At 44.9% G+C, this 26228-nt stretch overlaps 1 protein-coding gene across 1 annotated transcript in view; it reads right to left on the bottom strand.

The window, feature by feature from the left end:
- The window catches only part of cacna1c (calcium channel, voltage-dependent, L type, alpha 1C subunit), a 1035639-nt gene that overhangs the window by 684602 nt on the left and 324809 nt on the right, over positions 1-26228 (bottom strand). Inside the window, exon 4 of the mRNA XM_080190924.1 lies at positions 9389-9528. Within this exon, the coding sequence (XP_080047050.1) occupies positions 9389-9528 (140 nt within the window). The remainder of the gene's footprint in view (positions 1-9388; positions 9529-26228) is intronic.

The raw sequence follows: 26228 nt of genomic DNA, 5'->3' as shown, positions 1-26228 counted from the left end.
GCCTCTCCACTGTTGGACAGTTATATGTGAATGATCTCACTTCATTCCATTCTTCTTTACCTAAACATGGTGGCTCAGTGGTTAGCACTGCTGCCTGACAGTGCCAGGGACCCTGGTTCAATTTCAGCCTCGAAATTGTGAAGTTTGCACATTCACCCGTGGCTGCATGGGTTTCCTCTGGATGCTCTGTTTCCTCCCTCAGTCCAAAGATGTGCGGGATAGGTTGATTGGCCATAGTAAATTGCCCTGAGGGTCAGGGGGATAGCAGGGTAAATAAATGGAATTATAGGGAAAGGGCCTTGGTGGGATTATGATCGATGGGCCAAATGGCCTCCTTGTACACAGTAGGGAGACTACGATATAAGTGCAGGCTTAGGTGAAAACTGGGTTTCAGTGAGAAAGGTGGGCAAGGTAAGATTCTTTTATCTTTCTTAGTGCAAAGGGACAGAGATGACAGTTAGGGCAGTGATTTGCTCCTCTGTCAGATGTGGAAGATCAGGGTGACGATTACGACTGCAGGCTATGTGACATGCTGCAGCCCCTTACAGACTACATGGTTTGGTTGGAGAGGCAGTTGGACATACTGAGGAACACACAGGGGGCAGAGAGTGAGATGGACACAAGTTACAAGGGGATGGTCACACTGCAGATTCAGTCAGGTAGATGGGTGACTGATGGGAGAGACAGGCAAGTAGTGCAGGAGTCCCCTGTGACTATTTCCTCTTTAAGAGGTATACCAGTTTGAATACTGTTGGGGGATAGCTTCTCTGGGGAGCGTAACATTAGCAGCTAGGCCTGTAGCACCACAATTGGCTCTGCTGTGGAACATGGTCGGGTAAAGTCCAAACAAATGCTAGTGATAGGAGACTTGCTAGTTAGGGGCACAGACAAGCATTTTTGTAGCCGTGTTCAAGACTCTAGGATGGTATGTTGCCTCCCTGGTGCCAGGATCAAGGACATCTCTGAGCAGAAACACTAAGTTCTTAAGAGGAAGGGAGAGGAACCAGAGATCATTATGCACATTAGTACAAACGACATAGGTAGAAAGAAGGTTGAGAATTAGGAAAGAAGTCAAAAAGCAGGACGTTGAGGGTAATAATCTCTGGATTACTACTAGTGTCATGTGCAAGTGTGGCAAGGAATAATAAGATAGGGCAGATGAATGTGTGGCTAAGGAGCTGGTGCAGTGGGTGGGGTTTCTTGGATCACTGGGACTCCTCTGGGTCAGGGGTGACTTGCACAAGTGGGGCAACTTGCACTTAAACTGGAAAGGAACAAATATCCTTGCAGGAGGTTCACTAGTGCAAGTCAGGACAAGGAGTTAGGAACAATAGCAGCAGGTCAGCAAGTGGAGGGATAGAGGGGAAGGTAGATGTTAGGACCAGTAAGCTTGAAAAGAAGGACAGGCAGGGACAGGTTAATGAACATAATGGGACTGATGGTCTGAAGTGTGTTTATTTCAGCATGGCAGTAAACGTCATGTTGAACAGTGTGGATACGAGCACACATCCCTGTTTGACGCCACTGGTGACTGGGAATGCCTCAGAGGATTCTCCGCCATCCAGTACTCTGTCCATCATGGAACAGCTGTACCATCTGAATGAATGTGGGGGGGCAGCCGACCTTTGACATGATGCTCCGCAGGTCTTGTTGGCTTACAGTGTCAACGGCTTTCGCGAGGTCAACAAAGGTTGTGTGAAGCTCACGATTCTGCTCCTGACACTTCTGAAGTTGGCGCGCAGAAAAAAATCATGTCAGTAGTCCCACGACCTTTGTGGAAGCCACACTGTGACTCTGAAAGCAGGCCCAGCTCCAGATGAGTGACCAGGCGATTTAGCAGGACTCTTGCGAGGGTTTTTCCTGTGATGGAGAGCAGCGAGATTCCTTGATGGTTGTCGCATGCTGGCCGATTGCCCTTCCTCTTGTAAAGGTGTACGATGGAAGCATCTTTAAGTTCCTGAGGAATGGATCATTGCTTCCAAAAGGACTGGAACAACTCAATGAGCTTCTCAATAAGTGTAGGACCAGCAGCTCTATAGATCTCTGCGGGTATGGCATCTGCCCCTGGGGTTTTGCCACTGGATAGCTGGCTGACAGCTTTCGTGACTTCGGCTACTACCAGTGGGTCATCCATGGCACTGTTGATGTCAACCTGGAGAATCCTGTCTATTCTGTCCGTCGGTTGAGGATGGCTTCAAAGTGTTCAGCTCATCTCTGCAGGATCTGAGCCCTTTCTGTAATGAGAGTTGAACCATATGTACTCAGGAGGGGGGTGCTCCCGAGAGATTGAGGTCTCTAGAGAGTGTTGAGGGTTACATAGAACCATTTCAAGTCGTTTCTGTTAGCGTATCCCTGTATTTCATCTGCCTTGGCACTCAGCCAGGCATCCTGCATTTTACTCATTTTATTCTGGACTGTCCTGCGAGCGCTGGTAAAAGCATTTTTCTTGGCAGCTGAAGATGGGTCGTTCTGACAGGCCCAATGAAGACGGTGCTTTTCAACAAGTAGAGCCTATATCTCCTCATCATTCTCATCGAACCAATCATGCTGCTTGCGGGTGAAGGGCCCAAGCATCTTCAGCGCAGATGTATGGATAGCATCCCTGAAGCGTTCCCAGTTGTCCTCTGTGCTGCCTGTGAGGTGTAGGTCAGCAAGCTTGATTTCTAAGTCTTCAGCCAGTGCTGAAGCTACGCTGGGGTTCTTTAGCTTGGCCGCATTGATTCTTTTCATAACCTTGCTTCCTTGTGGTCGCCTCTTGGGTCTGATGCGGAGCCTCATTTTGGAGACAATGAGCCTGTGATCTGTCCAGCAGTCAGCACCACACATGGCCTCGGTTACTCTGACATTCTGCCTGTCTTTTCTCCTGACAATGACATAGTCGATAAGGTGCCAATGCTTAGAATGGGGATGCATCCAGGAGGTCTTGTTACAGGTAGGCAGACGGAAGATTGTGTTGGTGATGAGGAGGTCGCGTGCTGCATAGGTCTTCATTAAGAGTAGGCCATTACTGTTACACTTGCCCACTCCATGTCTCCCAATGACTCCCTGCCAGATTGCAGAGTCACACTCTACTCTTGCATTGAAATCACCAAGCAAGATCAGCTTGTCGGTACTGCTTACTGCTGATAGTAGAGCGTATAGTTCTTTGTAGAACTTGTCTTTCATCTCGTCCGGGTTGTTCATTGTGAGGGCATAGGCGCTGATCAGGGTGGCTTGACTTCTGTTCTGTAGCGGAAGCTGTAATGTTATAAGCAGGTCATTCACACCCTTGGGTAGACTATCAAGTTTCCAAACAAGGGGATTCCTGACAGTGAATCCAACTCCAGCATCACGACACTCATCGCTGCCGCAACCGCTCCAGAAAGGAGTGTATCCACCTCCAGTTTCAGTCAACTGACCTATGTTGGCAAGACAAGTTTCGTTCAGGACTGCAATGTCAAAGTTGCAAGCTTTCTGGCAACTAAGGCTGCTCTTCTCTCTGGTCTGTCTGCTGTAGGGTTGTTCAAAAGCATGCGCACGTTCCAAGTGCCAATGGTGAGCAGTGTCATCTTGTGTTTTATTTTGTTTGTTCAACCGCAAGATGGGATCCCCGCCAGCCGCGGTAAACTGGCCAGGGCGTAGTAAAGCAGTCAATGTTTAGGGCATGTTTTCTAGCCCCTTCCTCATTCTACGGAGATGAACAGTGCATTCCTGAAGAGGACTGCTCAGTCGCCCAGATAGATGCCGAGTTCCACTGCCGCTTTGGCTAGCGGAAAACGACCATTAGACCTGAGCCACCTACGTGCAGGTCCGTGACTACAGCTCCCAGTGTATCCACACCTGCTGCTTTGTCGCTCGCCCATCGCCGCAGGACTTCAAGGGTTGAACAGGACATTGGTGATGATGATGATGTCAAAACTAGCGCTTGATTTGGATTAAAGTAAGGGAGAGTTGCGCAGGTCAGTCTCACTCTCTCTTCCCAATTCCCATCTAGATTCAGTGGCAAGACAAGAGTCAAGACGGCTGGAGGTGGGACTAGGCGCAGTGGATGACCAGGACGTCTTCTGTATCTTGTCCTGCTCTTCACGTTCCACGACGCTGGCAGAGACCACCTTCTTGATTGTTGACCTTCCATTGGTCTCGTCTGCTCAATCTGCCAGAATCTGTCTACACATGCTGGGATAGACAATACTTTGGAGGGGAAAGTCACAAGGCGTGTTCTGCTGCAGAGAGTTTGAATGAAATTTTCAACAGAGCAAAATACAGGAAAAGGCTGGATGTGAACGTCCAAAGTGTTTGGTGCATTGGTAGCCCTGCCAAAGAGTTTGTTGCCACAATTAAACAGCATGGAGAGATCCAACTTGACACTGGACTTCCTGAACAGCTTGAAGCCCATCCTTTCCAGCCTGGCACTGGTAGATCTGTACAAGAGAACACTTGCAGATCCAGCTTTGATGCCACGTCTCATGCCCATTAATGTCACAGCTTCCATTGCAGTGCATACAAATGTTACCCAAGATCTGAGTGCTGCAATGGAAGCTCAAAATGATGTCACAAGATCTTTACGTTGCTGTACAAGCTGAACTTGGTACCATGCAGGTTCAGACTGCTGTCATGCAGGATCAGACTGCAGACATCATGTCTGCTGATATCAGTGTTTGCGGTGTCTCAGCAATCTATGCTCAAGCAGGTTACTGGGATTGCTGAGTAACTGACTTGGAGAAGTGGCAGTGACTCCACGGTGCAAGAAACTGCTGTCCTCTCTCAGGACGATGGCATTTGTGCCCTACCACCGTAACTCTGCCAGTGTCATTGGTGCTGTCAGTCAGCCAGCCAGCCCAGACTGCTACCAAACATGCTAGGTTATGCTGTCCAAAGCTGGCTTCTCAAGGCCCTGTGCTGCTTGAAAACATCTTGCAGAATCATCTACATTTTGCCCCATTGAAAGTCAGTAGCCCTAAATCAGCCATGTTGCAGTCAGTGAGGTAGCAATCCCACAAATTGTCTTCATATGGTGCCTTTAATGTAATAAAATGTCACAAGGTGCTTCACAGGAATGCTATGAACTTTCATCTAGTATGTCAGATGATCAAAAGCTTGGTCAGTCCCATATATACCCATGTAAAAGTTAAATTTTGTGACTAACCTTTTAAGCAAAACTTTTACATGAATAATATTTTCAAGGAGTTGACATGAATGCATAATTTGGGTCCATATAACATCCTGAATGTGGATTGGCTAGTCTAGCTCAATGAATGCTCTGATTGCTTGTCTGTTGCTATAACATTGATGGATATACCCTGGCAAATGTTAGTCTGCTGTAGTCAGACAGGCAAGAATTATACTAAGCTAAACTGATACGAACTTCTGAGGTTTAGCATGAGTGCTGTAAGAACGACTAACTAGGCTTCATCTGGCAATGTGGGAATTTAAATTTAGTTAATTAAATGAGTGGAAAGTGAATACAGTAGTAGCTGAGTAATTACCAGAACTTCAAAAGGAAATTGGTTGGACATTTGAGGAAAGTAAGCTCATGGGCTACCGGAATAGAGAGAGGGAATAAAACTGATTGGATTTCTTTATAATAAGCTGAATGGAATCCTTTTGTGCCATAATAACTCAATGTAATATTTACTTGAAGAATAAAGGATAAGCCAAGAATTGGTGAAAGGTTTCTTGGGGTATTCCAATAACAAGAGAATGTTATTTCAGTTCATTTTCACCAGTAGCAGGATTTCTTTTCCCAAATTAAAAACTTGTTCTACTTGATTAGTATAGTCTGATGCCGACTGTGAAACTTGACAGAAAACAGATGTTCAGTTATGATTAAATAGTGGCCTCACTTATGCAGAGTATGTGCTTATCTGAAGAAAGAACTGTTTCCCATTACACCAAACTATGGGTTTCATTCACTTGTTGCTGCTTAGTTGGAACATATCCATGTTCTCATTAACAAAAGAAGTCAGGGTAAAATTTCCATTGATGTTGCTAGTGGGGTACAAACACAATGTGACTGAACATCTGCCTAACTACTCATGCATGGCCATTTCTAAACAAGCTTCCAATTTGGCCCTTATTCATGTTATCATGGTGAACTGCTGACAACATAGACAGGGCCTGTGCACTTAAGCACATGAACAAAATTTTGGAGAGCTGCAGTAGATGTATAATGTTCTGAATTAACACCTTCAACCAAGATACAGGCAGAAACTAAACACCATTACTCTGCCGAAACAATTGAACACTACAAGAAAATCAGTCCATTGCAACCTTTATGGCAAAGAACTGATAGATCCTATGATGCAGCAGTTGTGGTCAGTCAACACAGGTGTGAGTGTAGATGGCTGCTTTGAGGAGTCCATACGAGGCTCCATATCTGAAGTATATGGATTCAAATGAGGAAAGAAAGAAGAAAGGTTTGCATTTATATTGTGCCTTTCATAACTACAGGATGTTGCAAAGAGCAATACTGCTAATGAAGCAATCACCTTTGTAATGCAGAAACCTGGTAGCCAATTCTCATACAGCAAGTTCCAATAAATGTGATAGTTTTAGCGAAGTTGCGTGAGGGAAAAATATTATGCTGGACTTTGGGATGGCCCCATGCTCACCCAAAAGAAGACACCTCCAATAGTGCAGCATTTACTCACTGGAGTGTATGCATATATTTCTGTGCTCAAGTCATGAAATGGAGCTTGAACGCATAACCTGAGTCAGAAGGGATTTTTCCAGTGGAAGTGGGCAACAGAAGGTCAGTTCAATTCTGGGTTATGTATCCACCTCTGTCTCAACAGTGGCATGAAGCTTGATTTTCACATCGATGTTAATGATCCTAGAGATGGTTTGCTGTCCAATTAGTCACCAGGGGCCGTAGTGGAAATGGAGGTGGGGCATACGGAAATGGGCCACTTTCTGGCCTGAATCACAGCCAATATTCTAGTTGCTATTTGTGCATTGTGTTAAAGAAATGAGAAAATCTTCATCTTCAAAGTGGCCAGAGCAAATGGTGAGCTCGGACCCAGGTTCAGGCAGGGAAAGGTTCATTAATAAAATTATTACTGCTCATTAATTTATTGTTCAAACTTTTACACACTTAATCAAATGGTTTCCTTGCTGTCGCCTCTATTCCTATCAGGTTGCAGTTGGTCAACTTCAGAGGGCTCCTATTGGGCACCTGCTGTCTCGGGGGCTCAGACGCATGCTCTTACCACACTCCCTAATGAACTCAACTCATGAGGTGAGTGACCACTTTTTCTCCTTAACCCACTCTCAAGCTGTCCTCAGGAAAATCAACAGTTGGAACAGAGACAGCAGACTGGCATACATTCCACAGACACAATTTTTCTTTTGCTGTACTCTCTCCATTCTGTCCTGATTCTGCAAGGGAAAATCTGGCCTGGGATGTTAAAACTGTCCTAGTGTTTTGAAACTACTCAAATAACCTAAAAGTTGTTGCAGTGTAGGGAGTGGCATGGGGAGGTGAGAGGTAGCATTTACTTAAACTGGCAATTGCCATTTTGATTGATGCTGCACCCATTTCTTCAAAGTTGGTCATACTTCTGTAGAGCACTGAGCTCTGAGTTTTCCAGAATCATCTTAAATGATTATCAACTGTCGCTCAGTTGGTACTGATGCTGCCGCTGAGTCACAATTCTGGGCTCAAGTCTGACTTAAGCACTTGGAGCACAAAAATCAAGGCTAACAGTCTGAAAACCAACGGAGTTCTGCAATGTGGAAGTGCTAAATGAAAACTTATTTAGAAGCCTTCTCTGTCCTCTCAGATGGACACAAATGATCTTCAAAGAAGAATAACGGAATATTTATCTCTCAATTAATATCACAAAAAAACAGATCTCTGGTCATTATTACAATGCTGTTTGTGGGAATAATTTATTCACCTGGGTCCCTAATCTATATTGGATTTAATTTTTGGAATTTGCCTAAATAACAGGAAGTCAGATAACCATTGTCCTGAACTTGAGGAAAAGAATTAAGGGAGAAATTGGAGGGATATTGCCATTTAAAAATAAATAGTTGATTGTTTTCATGGTTATAAATATATATACTTGGGATATGCCTTTACTAATATGGGGAAAAAATAATAGTAACCTAATTTAACAAAATTCCATTTCCGCCATGATTTTTGTATTCAATACTTTTTGTTCCTTATTATTTAGATGGAATCATAAAGATGTAGCCTCGTTACAACACAAAAGGATGCCAGCTGTAGTTTGTGTGCCTGTAAAAATTTGTTGGAAAGACTTTTGGAATATCATTTAAATTCCTTACATTAATGTTTTTGGTCATAAATGAATGGAAAACATTCATTTTTACATTAAGGCTTACTCTGTACCACACCAATTAATCAGCTATGGCAGTAGAAACAATTGAGCATTTTTTTGTTGTTCTTGATCTTGACCTAAAACTAATGCTCACACTGACATCATTAAAGATAGCAATAAAGCATCACGCTTTAATATACTCCAATTAATATTGAAATAAAACAAAAGAAAAATGCTGCAGATACTGGCAATCTGAAATTTAAAAAAAACGGAAACAGCTGTAAGTACTTAGTAGATCTGGTAACATCTTTGGAGAGTAAAATCTTTCAGGTGTGTGACTTTTCATCATCTGATGGAGGGTCACAAACCTGAAGCATTTACCTGCATATTTCAGGCCCTATAGAGAGGGAATTGGACGTACCAGGTCAGGAAACTAGGAGGGAGCTGACTGGATTGGTACCCTGTTGCAGTCTAATCTTGGGGGAAATTCTCAGAAGTGGGCAGTAAGAAAGTTAACAGCCTGCTTAGAAGGAAGCAAATAGTCAATTACTCCATTTAAGGGCCCAATCAGAGGACATTTTTTGATGGAGCTGAGATCTTGCTGCCTTTAGCGCAATTCTGTTTCTCACCCAGTTCTCCAAAGGCCAACAACATCTCCTTCAAACCCTGCTGTCTCTCATCTGGTGCCATAGTGATCATCGGGTCATAACTACAGCCAGAGGCTATCCTGTAGAAGGATTCCTTGATAGCAACCGTGGCCTCATTTTTAAAAAATTTAGAAATCTTCAAGGGATGCCTCCACCTCGAGGCAGCCTCATGCATTCCCACCTACATGACAATGTGCATCTATCTCAGTGGCTACCCTCAGTTTCAGGTGTTCCTATTAGTGTCCCAACCTTTGCACACACCTGCCATCCCCAACTGGACAGGGATCTCAGTGGCAGCCTGTGAATTGGCTGCCACTGGAGGCAGATCACTTGGGCAAGCAAGGTTTGGACACCATCCGAGTCAGGACACACATGTTGGTTCCAAAGCACCTGCTGAAAAATTCTTTCCTTTAATTCAGAACTAGAACATTGATCAAGAGAGAAAACAACTTGGTAACAAAATTTAAGGTGTGTACTCACCCTACAACCACTATAATGAAATCTAGTAAATTCCAGCCGTTCCTAAGATATGCATTAGGGTGAAAGAGAAGTCCATAAGCTATTACTTTCAAAAATGCCTCCACTGTAAAAATGATGAGAAAGAGATATTCCACCCGTTCCTGTAATTAAAAAAGAGAATGGTGTTATTGCAATAGCATCTAGTGCAATTAATTTGAATTCAAAGATATATGTCATTACATGTGATCAGTCATCACACACTCATATTATGCTTAAAAGGAATTCTGTATGATTTTTCCATTGACTGTTGAACCCCAGCATCTGTACTTCTAAAATAGATATCCGTAAGCATGTGTTATCCCTATCCTACTGCAAAAACTTCAGTTATTTTAAGCTGAGTAAATTATTCAGGTATTTTAGCTACTCACTTGAACAAAAAGGCATCTGTAGAAAGCTCTGCTTGTTACATTCTACGTGCTTAAAAATGATGATTTGCCAAAACATCAAGAAACTTAAATCATTTTACCCAATTAAAATTAATACTGCATTCAACAATAATTGGCATTTCAAAATTGTATTTGCTTTTAAGAACTAATTAAAATAGTTTATTTGGCTTCACACCAAAACCTTGAGCATTTATGGTGGACAAGTGTAAACTCATCATTTCTTTAAATACAAAATTCTCATAAAATAATAAATGGACAAATAATACTGTATTACAAAAAGCCTTTCATTCCTCCACAAATGTCTGCTCACGAGCCAAATAAAAGTATAATTAACTCTTTACGACCTAGTACTCCATTTAGATTTCCAAGAAGTACACATATAGGCTAAGATTTTACAGTAGGTGGAGGGGCGTCAGAGACAAAAAGTATGCCTGCTGTCACCCAGTCGCAGTTAAAGGGCTGCTGGCAATATGCATCAGGGCAATGGAGGATCTGCATCAGGACAGCAGCATGCAGTGAAGGAGCAATTATTAAAAATCTGCTGCAGTCAAAAGGCCAGCATCATCCTTGCCAATTCCAGTCTTCCTGAAGTACCTTAACTATGTATTCAAATATTTATTTACCAGTTTTGATTGAGGTAAGGCAATAACTGCTAGAAGAATATCAGAGACACAATTATGGACACCCTCATGGTTGGATGATGTCTCCTTGCATGCTCTCCAAAAGGCTGTAACTAAATGGCGGGAGGTGCTCCTCTGGCGGGAAGTGGAGGCATCCCTGCCTAATGAAACAAACCTGGATGGAGGTGGCAGTGGTGGTGAACAGGCATGGGGTAGTTCATATAATATGGCTACAGTGTCACAAAGGGGTGAATAGCTATCTTCCTACTGCAAGGATGAGGGAGAATCCTTAACTCCCAATATGGGTGCCCTCATGGGGGGTATGCACATGTGCATGGAACATTTTAGATAAGGGAATGGATGAATGGTTGTTGCGTGCCCACATTGCCAAATTAAGGAGCCATGATGGCTTGACTGGAACATGAGGGTGGGAAAAGTTAAATGCCACAGGAGAAGTAAAGCATCAACCAAGGGGTTGATCCCTCCAGATACGGAACTCATCATTGTCGCCGTAGGACCCGTAAGATGACAAGGACTGGTGGACAAGTGTCAAACTTGGCAGCGTAGACAAAAGTGGATCTGGCTAGTCGACAAGGTGACAGGTCAGTTTGATGAGGAAAGGTCAATGATGGAACAGATTGTGTGGCAACGGCTGGTTATGCACACCTATGACTACATGATTGGTGGAAGTATTCTGTCTGCAGTGCAACAATCCTGACTCAGCCTTTATCTGCAGGGTTGAGTGGTATTGTTGTTTTCAACAGACCAATCATCAGCCAGAGCAGCCATGATCCCCAAGTAATTGGCATTGACAACTGAGGTAGAGGAGGGGACCTCACAGCGTACCTTATTCCAAACCTTCCACCAGCTGTATTACTTGCAAGTCAGTAGGCATGCACATGTCGGTCAAAATGGTACCATCAACTGATCTGAGCAGCATACAGCTGTCAGAGTTGATGACAGACCAGCCTCTGTCATGCAAAGCATGTGAGTTCAGTTTAATTTTAAGCCCAAGCAGATGATGAGTTCTGGAATTGCCATGAGGTGGTAGATATATGATATCCAACAGAATCAGTGTAAAGATCTGGCGGAGCTTCCAGAAGAAATGTGCATCCTGGCAAGGGCAGTGGAGAACTCTGTCCAGGTGATGAGCATTGTGAGCGCCCGTTCATTGTTCATGTGGCTTCCTTCATTGAGTGATTTGTTACACTTGGAGAGCCATGACCAGCAGCTCACAGAGGGAAATGCTGGATATACATGCAAACCATTGCATTGTCACTGAGCTCAAGCAGGCCATGGAGTCTCCACCAAATCCTCACCCAGTTTGGTGAACAGGGAAGTACTAGTCAACCTCTTGTTGGCAGATGAGCAACAGATGTGCATCTAGGGGGACATCTAAGGCTGCTCCTGATGATGCTAGCCTCTTTGCTAATAACATAGAACATAGAACATTACAGCGCAGTACAGGCCCTTCGGCCCTCGATGTTGTGCCGACCAGTGGAACCAATCCAATGACCCTCTAACCTAAACTATTCCAATGTTATCCATATGCCTATCCACAGACCATTTGAACGCCCTTGTCGAGTCCACAACTGCTGCAGGCAGGGCATTCCACGACCTTACTACCCTCTGAGTAAAGAACCTACCTCTGACATCCGTCCTTTAATTACCACCCCTTAATTTAAAGCTGTGTCCCCTTGTGTTAGCCATCACCATCCAAGGTAAAAGGCTGTCACTGTCCATCCTATCCAATCCTTTGATCATCTTATATGCCTCAATCAGGTCACCTCGTAACCTTCTTCTCTCCAATGAAAATAACCTCAAGTCCCTCAGCCTTTCTTCATAAGACCTTCCCACCATACCAGGCAACATCCTGGTAAACCTCCTCTGCACCCTTTCCAATGCCTCCACATCCTTCTTATAATGCAGCGACCAGAACTGTACACAATACTCCAAGTGCGACCGCACCAGAGTTTTGTACAGTTGTAACATGACCTCATGGCTCCAAAATTCAATCCCTCTACCAATAAAAGCTAACACACTGTACGCCTTCTTAACAACCTTATCAACCTGGGTGCCAACTTTCAGGGAGCTATGCACATGTACCCCGAGATCCCTCTGCTCGTCCACACTACTAAGGGTCCTTCCATTAGCCCTATATTCTGTACCCCTGTTACTCTTATCAAAGTGAATCACCTCACACTTTTCCGTATTAAACTCCATCTGCCACCTCTCGGCCCAGCTCTGCAGCTTATCTATGTCCCTCTGCAAACTGTAACATCCATACTCACAGTCTACAACTCCTCCGACTTTGGTGTCATCAGCAAATTTACTAACCCATCCTTCTACATCCTCATCCAGGTCATTTATAAAAATGACAAACAGCAGTGGCCCCAAAACAGATCTTTGAGGTACACCACTTGTAACTGCACTCCAGGTTGAATATTTCCCATCAACTACCACCCTCTGTCTTCTATCAGCTAGCCAATTCCTGATCCAAACTGCTAAATCACCCTCAATCCCATGCATCTGCATTTTCTGCAATAGACACCAGTGCCTAGCGGTGCCATGACAACAGACACGACTCCTTCACCAAGCTGGACTTTCCACTCACTCCCATTCAGAATCACAAAATTGTTATGGCGAAGGAGGCTATTTGGCCCATCATGGCTGCACCAGGCTTAGTACCATTCTCCTGCCTTTTTCCCATACCCCTGCATATTGTTTCTATTCAAGTAATCATCTGATGATCCTTGAATCTGCCTCCACCACACTTGCAGGCTGTGCATTCTAGACCTGAAACACTGGGGTGATAAAGATTTTTCTCACATCATACTTGCTTCTTTTGCCAATCACTTTAAATCTGTGCCTTCTCATTGTTGATCCTTTTATGAGGGGGAACAGTTTATCCTTATCTACTCTGCCTATCCCTCTCGAGATTTTGAACATCTCTATCAAGTCTCCTCTCAGTCTTCTTTTCTCCATGGACAATGGTCCTTACCTTTCCAATCTATCCTCACAACTGAAGTTTCTCATGCCTGGAACCACTCTTGTAAACCTCTTCTGCACTCTCTCCAATGTGTTTGCATTCTTTCTATAGTGTGGAGCACAAAACTGTACACAGTATTCCAGCTGAGATCTAACCAGTCTTTTGTAAAAATTCAGTATAACTTCATTGACCTTGTATTCTTACGCCCCTCTTAATAAAGCCCAAACTACTATATTCTTTGTTAACAACTCTCTCCACTTGTTCTGTCACCTTCAATTATCTGTGCACATATATACCCAGATCCCTCTGCTCCTGCACCATGTTTTAGAATTCTACCCCTTATTTTATATTGTTTCTCCATGTTCTTCTTACCAAAATGCATCACCTCACACTTCTCGGCACTGAACTTCATCTGTCCACTCCACCAACTTGTCTATGTCCTTTTGAAGTTCTGCACTGTCTGTCTTCTTCACAGTTTACAATACTTCCAAGTTTTGTATCATCTACAAATTTTGAAACTGTTCCCTGCACACTAGATAATAAATATAAATCAGGAAAAGAAAGGGTGCCAGTACTGATCCATGGGGAAAACCATGATAAACTGTCCTCCAGCCAAACAATATCCATTGACTATTGGTCTCTGCTTCCTATTATTCAGCCAATTTTGTCTATGAACTATACCTTTTCTCACAAGTCTGTTGTGTGGCACTGTATCAAATGTTTTCTGAAAGTTCAAGCATACCGCATCAGCAGCAAACCCTTGTTAAATCTTCCTATTATCTCCTCAAACAACTCCAGCAAGTTACTTAAATATGATTTTGCCAGTAGAAATCTGCATTGACTCATCCTAATCAACACATATTTTTCCATGTGACTACTTACTCACTGCTGATGTTAAAACTGACTAGCCTATAATTGCTGGAGCTATCCTTACAAACTTTTTTGAACAAGGGTATAACATGTGCAATTCTCCAGTTCTCTGGCATCTCTCTGAGCCTCGAGAAGACTGGAAGATCATGGCCAGTGCCCCTGCAATTTCCTTCTTGACTTCCTTCAATATCCTTGGATGCATCTCAGCCAGTCCTGATGCCTTGTTAACTTTCATTACTACAGTCAGTTCAACACTTCTTCCATAACAATTGTGAACCCTTCACAGAATAGAATTTCCTCAACTGTCACCATATCCAACATAGCATCTACCTCCTTGGCTAAGACAAATGCCAGGAACGTATTTAATTCCTCAGCCATGCCCTCTGCCTCCATATGTAAATCCCTTTTTAAGACCCCAATTGGTCCCAGTCTTTTTACCACACTAATATTATTTATATGCCTATAGAGACTTTGAAATTCCTTTTTATATTGGCTGCCAGTCTTTTCTTATAATTCCTCATCACTTGTCTAATGTGCTTTTTCACTTTCTGTTCATCTGCAACAAAGATTGCAGCGTGTCATCGTAGTGGAAGAGGAATTGAAAATGAAACCAAAGTTGGGAAGTACCCCTCAGGTGAATAACAGAGGTATGTCAGCCAACTCATAAATATCACAAATTCATATCCATCCACTCAGTTTTGAAATTTGCTCCTTTGAATGCCCCAATCAAGTTTATATTTAAATATCTGTTTCTTCGCAGTTCTGATCTGCAAAGGTATACTGAACATGTAACAATCATGCCTCTTAGTTTTGAACATGAAACTCATATCGATCACAATAATTTTGAATCATTGCATTTATTATATATGGGACTGCACTACCAGTGGTATGCATGTAGGGTCGAGTGCCTCAATTAGGATGAATTTACATGTCTGCCACAAATACTGGGATAGAAAGATCAGCATAACTCAGAAGACTGAGAGAGGAATTTTCTCCTCTGATTTTCTCTATTGGCTATGATAAATTTGGCACAAGATTGATGAAAGCCCTGTTTAGCTCTATCTGGAGCTTCCACTGTAGGTATGACAGCCGTTCAAAAACATGAAAATGTTCCTCCCTTGTAAACTATTAAACCGATGCTATTAACAAATAATATAACCCTCTATTAAACGTGAAAATGTTTCCCCCTTGTAAGAAAAAATAAAGGTAATGGGGGAAAATTATGGACATTGTACTGATCAAGCACTTGCCTCGTTTCGTAATGTTGGCTGGGATTTTGCACCCAGTTTACCATGGACGTAAATGGCGACAGGGTGCAAAATGTCAAGAGAGCCAAAAAATGGGATTTCCGCTGGTGAGATTTCATGAAGCAATTGTCCCTACCTCCTGGAGCCCTATTTGCATACATCAACATCTCATTTAATGAGCTTTCCACAGCAATTCTCCACCAATGTTGAGAAGTTGATCCCCGGCAGCATGGTGTCACGTAGATGCACTTCACAACAGGTTTTCAAAAATGGAGAACGGGGCAGCTCGATTCTGAGGGGAGTTCGGAGGTGAGCATGTAGTTTGCCAGAGACCACCAATGAGACCATGGGGAGGGAGGACATCAAGGAGGTCAGGTGGGATGGAAAGAGACTGGCTTTGGGACTTACACTTCAGGAGTGGGGTGTGATGCACAAGGACAAAGGGATGAGGATTGATCAGCTGTGATTGATCAGGAGTGCTGAGAGTACCCATAGTACTGGTGTTTTATTTATTTATTCCGTTTTTTTCACGGGTTTTTCTTTCAAACTAAGGGAAGCGGAAGTCGGCCGCAGGGGATTCTGGGAGGTTGAGTTTTTTTTTCCTCGAGACTGTGCAGGCATCTGACGTCAGCCAGTGGTGAGTGGGAGGTTTAAACAGCAGGCCACTCTATACAACAGGCAGCATTGAGAGCGGGCGCGGAGTGAGCTGGGAGCAGAGTGAGAGCTAAAGGGCTTTGGTTCATCGAGCTTAGGCGAAAAGATGAGGCGGGGTAAGTTTAATTCTTAATTACTTTTTTTCTGCGTTCCTTAAAAAAGGGAAGTTATAAGTGTGAGGTGTGCTGGGTGTGTCGAGCTGCAGTTCCTAAGGGACTGTGTTAGAGAACTGGAACTGCAGCTCAAGGATCTACTTCTGGTTAGGGAAAATAAGGAGGTGATGGACAGGAGCTACCGGCAGGTGGTCAAACTGAGGCCACGGGAGGCAGACAAGTGGGTAATGGTCGGGGAGGGGAAAGCTCGGGTGATAGAGAGCACCCCAGTGGATGTGCCCCTTCACAATAAGTCCACCTGTCTGAGTACTGCTGGGGGGAGGGAACAGCTCACCTGGGGGAACCAGCAGTGGTCGTGTCTCTGGAGCAGAGTCCAGCCCTGTAACTCAGAGGGCTAAGGAAAGGAGGAGGAAGGCAGTATTAATTGGGGACTCTACAGTGAGGGGATTGGACAGGCAATTTTGCGGAGGCAGACGGGAGTCTTGAACGGTGGTTTCCCTCCCTGGTGCCGGGTTCCAGGATGTCTCTGGTCGCGTCCCAGAAATCCTGAGGTGGGAGGGAGATGAGCCAGAGGTAGTGGTACATGTTGGTACCGCTGACATAGGTAGGAACAGGGAAGCAGTCATGAAGAATATAGGGAGTTAAGTAGACAGTTGAGAAGGAGGAACACAAAGGTAGTAATCTTGGGATTGCTGCCTGTGCCACGGGAAAGTGAAACCAGTAATGGAATAGGTGGAGGATGAATGCATGGCTGAGGGACTGGAGCAGGGGGCAGGGATTCAGATTTTCGGATCATTGGGACCTCTTTTGAGACAGGTGTGAACTGTACAAAAAAGACGGGTGGCACTTGAATCGCAAGGGGACCAATATCCTGGCAGGAAGGTTAGCTAAGGCTATTGGGGAGACTTTAAACTGGAAAGGTTGGGAAGGAATCGAGATGAGATGACTGGGAGCGAGGAGGTTAGCTTGCAAATAGAGAAGGATTGTAGACAGTGTAAGAGGGAGCATAGATGGGTAATGGAGAAGGGGAACGCTCAGACCGAAGGTTTGAGATGTATCTATTTTAATGCCAGGAGTGTGGTGAATAAAGTGTATGAGCTTAGAGCGTGGATTGCTGCTTGGAAGTGTGATGTGGTGGCCATTACTGAGACATGGATGTCTCAGGGACAGGACTGGATTCTTCAGGTGCCAAGTTTCAGATGTTTCAGAAAGGACAGGGAGGGAGGTAAAAGATGGGGGGGAGTAGCACTATTGATCAGGGATAGCGTCACGGCTGTAGAGAAGGTGGAGACTGTGGAGGGATTGTCTACGGAGCCTCTGTGGATGGAAGTTCGGAACAGGAAAGGGTCGATAATTTTGCTGGGTGTTTTCTATAGGCCGCCCAATAGTAACAGGGATGTTGAACATAGAACATAGAACATTACAGCGCGGAACAGGCCCTTCGGCCCACAATGTTGCGCCGACCAGTCTTATTTTTTAAAAAAAAAACATTGACCCACTAATCTAAACCAATCCCTTTTCGTCCATAAACCTATCCACCAATCTCTTAAACGCCCCCAAACTAGGCGCATTTACAACTGCAGCAGGCAGGGCATTCCAGTCCCTCACCACCCTCTGGGTAAAGAACCTGCCCCTGACATCCGTCCTATAACTACCCCCCCTTAATTTAAAGCCATGCCCCCTCGTGCTAGATTTCTCCATCCGAGGAAACAGGCTATCACCATCCACCCTATCTAAACCTCTAATCATCTTATATGTTTCTATAAGATCCCCTCTTAGCCGCCTTCTTTCCAGTGAAAACAACCCCAAATCCCTCAGTCTCTCCTCATAGGACCTCCCCTGCATACCAGGCAACATCCTGGTAAACCTCCTCTGCACCCTCTCCAAAGCCTCCACATCCTTCCTGTAATGTGGGGACCAGAACTGCACACAGTACTCCAAGTGCGGCCGCACCAGAGTTGTGTACAGTTGCAACATGACGCTGCGACTCCTAAATTCAATCCCGCTACCAATAAACGCCAAGACACCGTACGCCTTCTTAACAACCTTATCTACTTGATTCCCAACTTTCAGGGATCTATGTACACATACACCTAGATCCCTCTGCTCCTCCACTCTATTCAAAGTCCTCCCGTTAGCCCTATACTCAACACATCTGTTATTCCTACTGAAATGGATTACCTCACACTTCTCCGCATTAAACTCCATCCGCCACCTCGCGGCCCAGCTCTGCAACCTGTCCAAGTCACCCTGCAAACTTTGACACCCTTCCTCACAATCTACCACACCTCCGACTTTGGTGTCATCAGCAAACTTACTGATCCACCCAACTATACCCTCATCCAGATCATTAATAAAGATTACAAACAGCAGTGGCCCCAAAACAGATCCCTGAGGCACACCACTCGTAACCGAACTCCATGATGAATAATTACCATCAACCACCACCCTCTGTCTCCTATCTGCTAACCAATTCCTGATCCAAGTACCTAAATTACCACCAATCCCATACATCTGCATTTTCTGCAGAAGCATACCATGGTGAACCTTATCAAACGCCTTACTAAAATCCATATATACCACATCTACTGCCTTACCCCTATCCACCTCTTTGGTCACCTTCTCAAAGAACTCAATAAGGTTAGTAAGGAGCAGATAGGGAAAGAGATCCTGGAGAGATGTAGTAATAACAGAGTTGTCGTGATGGGAGACTTTAACTTCCCAAACGTCGATTGGAATATCCCTAGGGTAAAGGGTTTGGATGGGGAGGAGTTTGTTAGGTGTGTTCAGGAGGGTTTCCTGACATAGTATGTGGATAAGCCTACAAGAGGAGAAGCTGTACTCGATCTGGTAATGGCTTATGAACCTGGACAGGTGTCGGATCTCTCAGTGGGTGAACATCTTGGGGATAGTGATCATAACTCTATCTCCTTTACGTTAGCATTGGAAAGAGATAGGATCAGGCAAGTTAGGAAAGTGTTTATCTGGAGTAAGGGTAAATATGAAGCCATCAGGAAGGAAATTAGACGAGTAAATTGGAAGGAGGTGTTCTCGGGAAAAAGTACCGAAGGTGGCAGATTTTCAAGGAATATTTGTCTAGAATTCTGCACGACAATGTTCCTATAAGACAGGGAGGTTTTGGTAGGTTACGGGAACCATGGTGCACAAAAGTTGTAATGAACCAAGTCAAAAAGAAAAGTAAAGCGTACAAAAGGTTCGGAGAGCTAGGAGATATTAGGGATCTAGAGGAGTATACGGCTTATAGAAAAGAACTTAAGAAGAAAATTAGGAGAGCCAGAAGGGGTCATGAGAAGGCTTGGCAGGTAAGATTAAGGAGAACCCTAAGGCGTTCTACAAATATGTGAAGAGTAAAAAGGTGAGATGTGAAGGAATAGGAACTATAAAATGTGAAGGTGGGAAAGTTTGTACAGAACCAGTAGAAATAGCAGAGGTGCTTAATGAATACTTTACTTCAGTAATCATGGTTGAAAAAAATCTGGGTGGTTGTACTGAGGCTGGCAGTGGACTGAAAAGATTGAGTATGTGGACATTAAGAAAGAGGATGTGTTGGGAGTTTTGAATAGCATCAAGATAGATAAATCGCCAGGACTGGATGGGATGTACCCCAGGCTACTGTGGGAGGCCAGGGAAGAGACTGCAGAACCTCTGGTGATGATCTTTGTGTCATCGATGGAGACAGGAGAGGTTGCGGAGAATTGGAGGATTGCGAATGTGGTTCCTATATTCAAGAAAGGGAATAGGGATAGCCCAGGAAATTACCAACCAGTGAGTCTAACGTCAGTGGTTGTTAAGTTAATGGAGAAGGTTCTGAGGGACAGGATTTATGAACATTTAGAGAAGTTTAATATGCTCAATAGTAGTCAGCACAGCTTTGTCAAAGGCCGATCGTGCCTTACGAGCCTGGTTGAGTTCTTTGAAAATGTGACTAAATACATTGACGAAGGAAGAGCGGTAGATGTGATTTATATGGGCTTCAGCAAGGCGTTCGATAAGGTCCCCCATGAAAGACTTCTTGAGAAAGTGAGAGGGCATGGGATCCAAGGGGCTGTTGCCTTGTGGATCCAGAACTGGCTTGCCCGCAGAAGGCAGGGAGTGGTTGTACATGGGTCTTTTTCTGCATGGAGGTCAGTCAACAGTGGAGTGCCCCAGGGATCTGTTCTGGGGCCCTTGCTGTTTGTAATTTTCATAAATGACCTGGATGAGGAAGTGGAGGGATGGGTTGGTAAATTTGCTGACAACTTGAAAGTTGGTGATGTTGTAGATAGTTTGGAGGGATGTCAGAGGTTGCAGCGTGACATAGATAGGATGCAAGGCTGGGCGGAGAAGTGGCAGATGGACTTCAACCCAGATACATGTGTAGTGGTCCATTTTGGCAGGTCAAATGGGATGAAGGAGTATAACATCAAGGGTAAGACTCTTAGCAGTGTAGAGGATCAGAAGGACCTTGGGGTCCGGGTCCATAGGACTCTTAAATCGGCCTCGCGGGTAGAGGATGTGGTTAAGAAGGCGTATGGTGTACTGGCCTTCATCAATCGAGGGATTGAGTTTAGGAGTCGAGAGATAATGTTGCAGCTTTATAAGACCCTAGTCAGACCTCTCTTGGAATACTGTGCTCAGTTCTGGTCGCCTCATTACAGGAAGGATGTGGAAGCTATTGAAAGGGTGCAGAGGAGATTTACAAGGACGTTGCCTGGATTGGGTGGCATGCCTTATGAGGACAGGTTGAGAGAGCTCAATCTTTTCTCCTGAGAGAGACGAAGGATGACAGGTGACCTGATAGAAATGTATAAGATGTTGAGAGATATAGATCGGGTGGATTCTCAGAGGCTTTTTCCAAGGGCTGGAATGGTTGCTACGAGAGAACACAGGTTTAAGGTGCTGGGGAATAAGTACAGAGGAGATATCAGGGTTAAGTTTTTCACTCAGAGGGTGGTGGGTGAGTGGAATCGGCTGCCGTCGGTGGTGGTGGAGGCAAATTTGATAGGGTCTTTCAAGAGACTTCTGGATGAGTACATGGAACTTAATTGAATTGAGGGTTATAGGTAAGCCTAGTAGGTATTGATATCATCGGCGCAACTTGTGGGCCGAAGGGCCTGTTTGTGCTGCAGTTTTTCTATGATCTAGCTGCTGCTAGGGCACTGGGGGATTTGGAATGGGTGCCTGCTATGGGGCTTGCGCTTTTTTGCTGGTGGAGGGAGGCAAGTTGGAGGCACAATGGTTATTTGGTGGGGGAAGGGAAGCTGCATCAGTGGGAGTGGGCAGATGCAGCAGGGGGTGGAATTCTGAGGGACCTATTCTGGAGAAGGTGGAATGTTCCCCTTGAAGCAGGGCGGGGAATGCAAAGAAAGGTTCACAAATGAAAGGGGAAAGAAGCCACTTTTGAAGCTTGACATGGGGTTTGGATGGGGAGGAGTTTGTTAGGTGTGTTCAGGAAGGTTTCCTGACACAGTATGTGGATAAGCCTACGAGGGGAGAGGCTGTACTTGACCTGGTACTGGCGAATGAACCAGGGCAGGTGATGGATCTTTCGGTAGGAGAGCATCTTGGAAATGGTGACCATAATTCTATCTCCTTCACAATTGCGTTGGAACGAGATAGGATCAGGCAGGCTAGGAAGGTGTTTGTCTGGGGTAAGGGGAGATACGAAGAAGTCAGGAAGTTACTTGGACAAATAAACTGGAAGGAGGCGTTCTTAGGGAAAAGTACTGAAGGAAGGTGGCAGATATTCAAGGAATGTGTGTCTGGAGCTCTGAATGACAACGTTCCGATGAGACAAGGGGGTTTTGGTAGGTCGAGGGAACCGTGGTGCACAAAGGCTGTGTTGAACCTAGTCAGGAGGAAAAGGAAGGTGTACAAGAGGTTCAGGGAATTAGGAGAGGTTAAAGATCTTGAGGAGTATAAGGACTGTCGGAAAGAACTTAAAAGGGAAATTAGGAGAGCCAGAAGGGGTCATGAGAAGACCTTGGCGGGTAAGATTAAGGAGAATCCCAAGGCCTTCTATAAATATGTGAAAGGTAAAAGGATAAGAAGAGAAGGGATAGGACCTATAAAAGGTGAGGGGGGAAAGGTTTGTGTGGAACCAGAAGAAATGGCAGAGGTGCTTAACGAGTACTTCGCCTCAGTATTCACAGTGGAAGCCGATCTGGGAGATTTTGTTATGGATTTCCAGCAGATGGAAAGGATTGAGTACGTGAATATTAAGGAGGAGGATGTGTTGGAACTTTTGAATTCCATCAAGGTAGATAAGTCGCCGGGACCAGATGGGATGTACCCCAGGATACTGTGGGAGGCGAGGGAAGAGATTGCAGAGCCCCTGGCGATGATCTTTGCGTCGTCAATGGAGACAGGAGAGGTTCCGGAGGATTGGAGGATTGCGGATGTAGTTCCTATTTTCAAGAAAGGGAACAGAGATAGCCCGGGAAATTACCGACCGGTGAGTCTAACCTCAGTGGTTGGTAAGCTGATGGAGAGGCTTCTGAGGGACAAGATTTACGAACATTTGGAGAGGTTTGACATGATCAGGAATAGTCAGCATGGATTTGTCAAGGGCAGGTCGTGCCTTACGAGCCTAGTTGAGTTCTTCGATAATGTGACTGAACACATTGACGAAGGAAGTGCCGTGGACGTAGTGTACATGGACTTCAGCAAGGCGTTTGATAAGGTCCCCCATGCAAGACTTCTCGAGAAGGTGAGAGGCCATGGGATCCAAGGGCCTTTGGCCTTGTGGATCCAGAACTGGCTTGCCTGCAGAAGGCAGAGAGTGGTTGTGGATGGGGCTTTTTCTGAATGGAGGTCAGTCACCAGCGGAGTGCCTCAAGTATCTGTTCTGGGACCCTTGTTGTTTGTCATTTTCATAAATGACCTGGATGAGGAAGTGGAGGGATGGGTAAGTAAGTTCGCTGATGACACGAAGGTTGGTCGTGTTGTGGATGGTCTGGAAGGATGGCAAAAGTTGCAGCAGGACATAGATAGGATGCAGGACTGGGCAGAGAAGTGGCAGATGGACTTCAACGCAGATAAATGTGTAGTCGTCCATTTTGGCAGAACCAACGGGATGAACGAGTACACTATCAAGGGCAGAAGTCTGAGTAGTGTTGAAGAGCAGAAGGATCTTGGGGTCCGGGTCCACAGGACTCTTAAATCGGCCTCGCAGGTGGAGGAGGTGGTCAAGAAGGCGTATGGTGTACTGGCCTTCATTAATCAAGGGATTGAGTTTAGGAGTCGGGAGGTAATGCCGCAACTTTATAAGACCCTTGTCAGGCCTCATTTAGAGTATTGTGCGCAGTTCTGGTCGCCTCACTATAGGAAAGATGTAGAAGCTATTGAGAGGGTACAGAGGAGATTTACAAGGATGTTGCCTGGACTGGGAGGCATGCCTTATGAAGTTAGGTTGAGGGAGCTGGGACTCTTCCCTGGAGAGATGAAGGTTGAGAGGCGACCTGATAGAAGTTTACAAAATGTTGAGAGGAATAGATAGGGTGGACTCTCAGAGGCTATTTCCCCAGGTTGAAATGGTTGCTACGAGAGGACACAAGATTTAAGGTGCGGGGAGGGAGGTTCAGAAGTGATGTTAGGGGTAAGTTTTTCACTCAGAGGGTGGTGAGTGAATGGAATCGGCTGCCGTCAGTGGTGGTGGAGGCGAACTCGCTGGGGTCTTTTAAAAGACTTCTGGATGAGTATATGGGGTTTAATGAGATTGAGGGTTATAGATAGGTCTGTAGGTTGGTAGGTGTTGATGTGTTCGGCACAACTCATGGGCCGAAGGGCCTGTTTGTGCTGTAGTGTTCTATGTTCTATGTTCTATGACATCAATAAGCATACTTTTGGCTGCCAGATTATTTCTATTTGGAATAAATCAAATAACCTAAGGGACAAATTAAAGACATAGCCCCTTCAAGGGAAAACACCACCAGTTACTTAGACAACAAATCATTACACAGGAGGGCTGGTCCAGGATTGGAACCCAAGACCTCCCACATACTTATTCAGTACAACCCCTAGGCAAGGATCATGCCCCTTGATCAGATTATTATTTTATAAACACCAGATTCTTTTATAAAAATTACTCAGGTTTTTGGTGGGATTTAAGCCCACAACCTCTGATAATAAACAAAACAAAGAACAACACAGCATGGGAAACAGGCCCTTCGGCCCAACGAGCCCGTGCCGCCATTTTAACATTGTGAGTGCCCTCCCCTACCTCTGACCTTTGTCTACGCCTATTGGGGAAGATTGAGGGAAGACTAATTTAGGGACAATTTGTTACACCAATCAGCCTAAGAGCACTTTTTTGGGGTGTGGGAGGAAACCGGAGCACCCAGAGAAAACCCACACAATCACAGGGAGAATGTGCAAACTCCCACAGACACTGGCCCAAATCCATGTATCTGCACAGCAAACAGTGATAGTCACTGAGCTGTCATGTTGCCCGTCAGATGGTCCAGTTTAAGCGTACACTAACGACGTGAAGCACTAGGCAACTCTCGAAGCAACATCCAAGAGCAGCCCTCGCACGACCCATCACGTGTATGCCCCTTGTTGGACAACAAGGCGGACCGAATCACCTGTGAAGTAAAAGAAAAAACATCAAAAAACATGCACAACTTAGACAGACATTTACGGAATCCCCAGAAGCTCAGAAGTAAGACAAGTGAGCCATGAAATGTGTTGGAAGGTCCATAGGAATCAGTTGATTCCCAGGGATGTCCCAAGGCTCTTGATTTTTATTTAGAACAGTCTCCTGTATCCTTCCATCTCTAGTCCGCTCATGTGCCTATCTAAGTAAGCCTTAAACAACTCTAGCGTGCCTGCCTCCACCACCCTACTTGGCAGTGCATTCCAGGCCCCCACCACCCTCTGTGTGAAAGACCTCCCTCTAACATCCGAATTATACCTTGCCCCCCTCACCCTAAGCCCTTGGCCCCTCATAATTTTTGTATTCAACCTAGGAAAAATCTTACCTCTGTTCACTCGATCTATACCCTTCATAATCTTGTACACCTCTATTAGATCTCCCCTCATTCTCCGCCTTTCTAAGGAGAACAGCCCCAATTTGCCCAATCTCTCCTCATAGCTCAGTCCTTCCATACCAGGCAGCATCCTGGTAAACCTCCTCTGCACTCTCTCCAGAGTCTCCACGTCCTTCCGGTAATAAGGCGACCAGAACTGGACACAGTACTCCAAATGCGGGCAAACCAACGTTCTATACAACTGCAACATTAATTGCCAGCTTTTATACTCTATACCTCTCCCTATAAAGGCAAGCATACCACAGGCATATTGAGGTAAAGATGCTACGACTGAGCAACAGCTGAAATGTCCGACCTGATTATTTTTTGCTAGAATCGCCCAGATTAATTCTGTTACAATCTTCCAGAAATTTTTTTTAGAATGAACCAGATTTTTTTAAGAATCAGATTAATTATTTTAGAACCTACCAGATTTTCTTTTACGAATTTAGCAGATTATTGACCCACTAATCTATTAACATTCATTTACTTTGACAACTGAGCTAATTATGTCCACTTAGTCAACAGTGATATCTGTGAGAGCCACTGATTATTGATCAGCAGTTAACTCGTTGCACACTGACTTCTCCATTCTGTGAGCAGCATTTTTTCTCTTCAGCATTCTCTGAGAGAACGAGCATACGCACCCTCCCGACAAAGGGCACTCTACTGCATCAGGTGTGCATGCTGCAGTGTCCTTACAGTTTGCCCCCCTGCCGCCCCGCCACCCCCCACACCCCCACCCCCCATATCTCAACAGAGCTGCTCACAGGGCCTTACAGTAACCGAAGAGGCAGGGAGAAGATGCCTTTGCCTTGCATAAGAGCTCAGGAGACAGGAGGGTTTCCAAAGCTGTCACCACTCAGTCATGCTGAGTGGCGAAAGACTGGTCT

Source organism: Carcharhinus amblyrhynchos, chromosome 6 (assembly GCF_965287045.1).
Source record: "Carcharhinus amblyrhynchos chromosome 6, sCarAmb.v2.hapA, whole genome shotgun sequence".
Lineage (NCBI taxonomy): Eukaryota > Metazoa > Chordata > Chondrichthyes > Carcharhiniformes > Carcharhinidae > Carcharhinus > Carcharhinus amblyrhynchos.
This window is presented reverse-complemented; position numbering and strand designations above follow the sequence as displayed.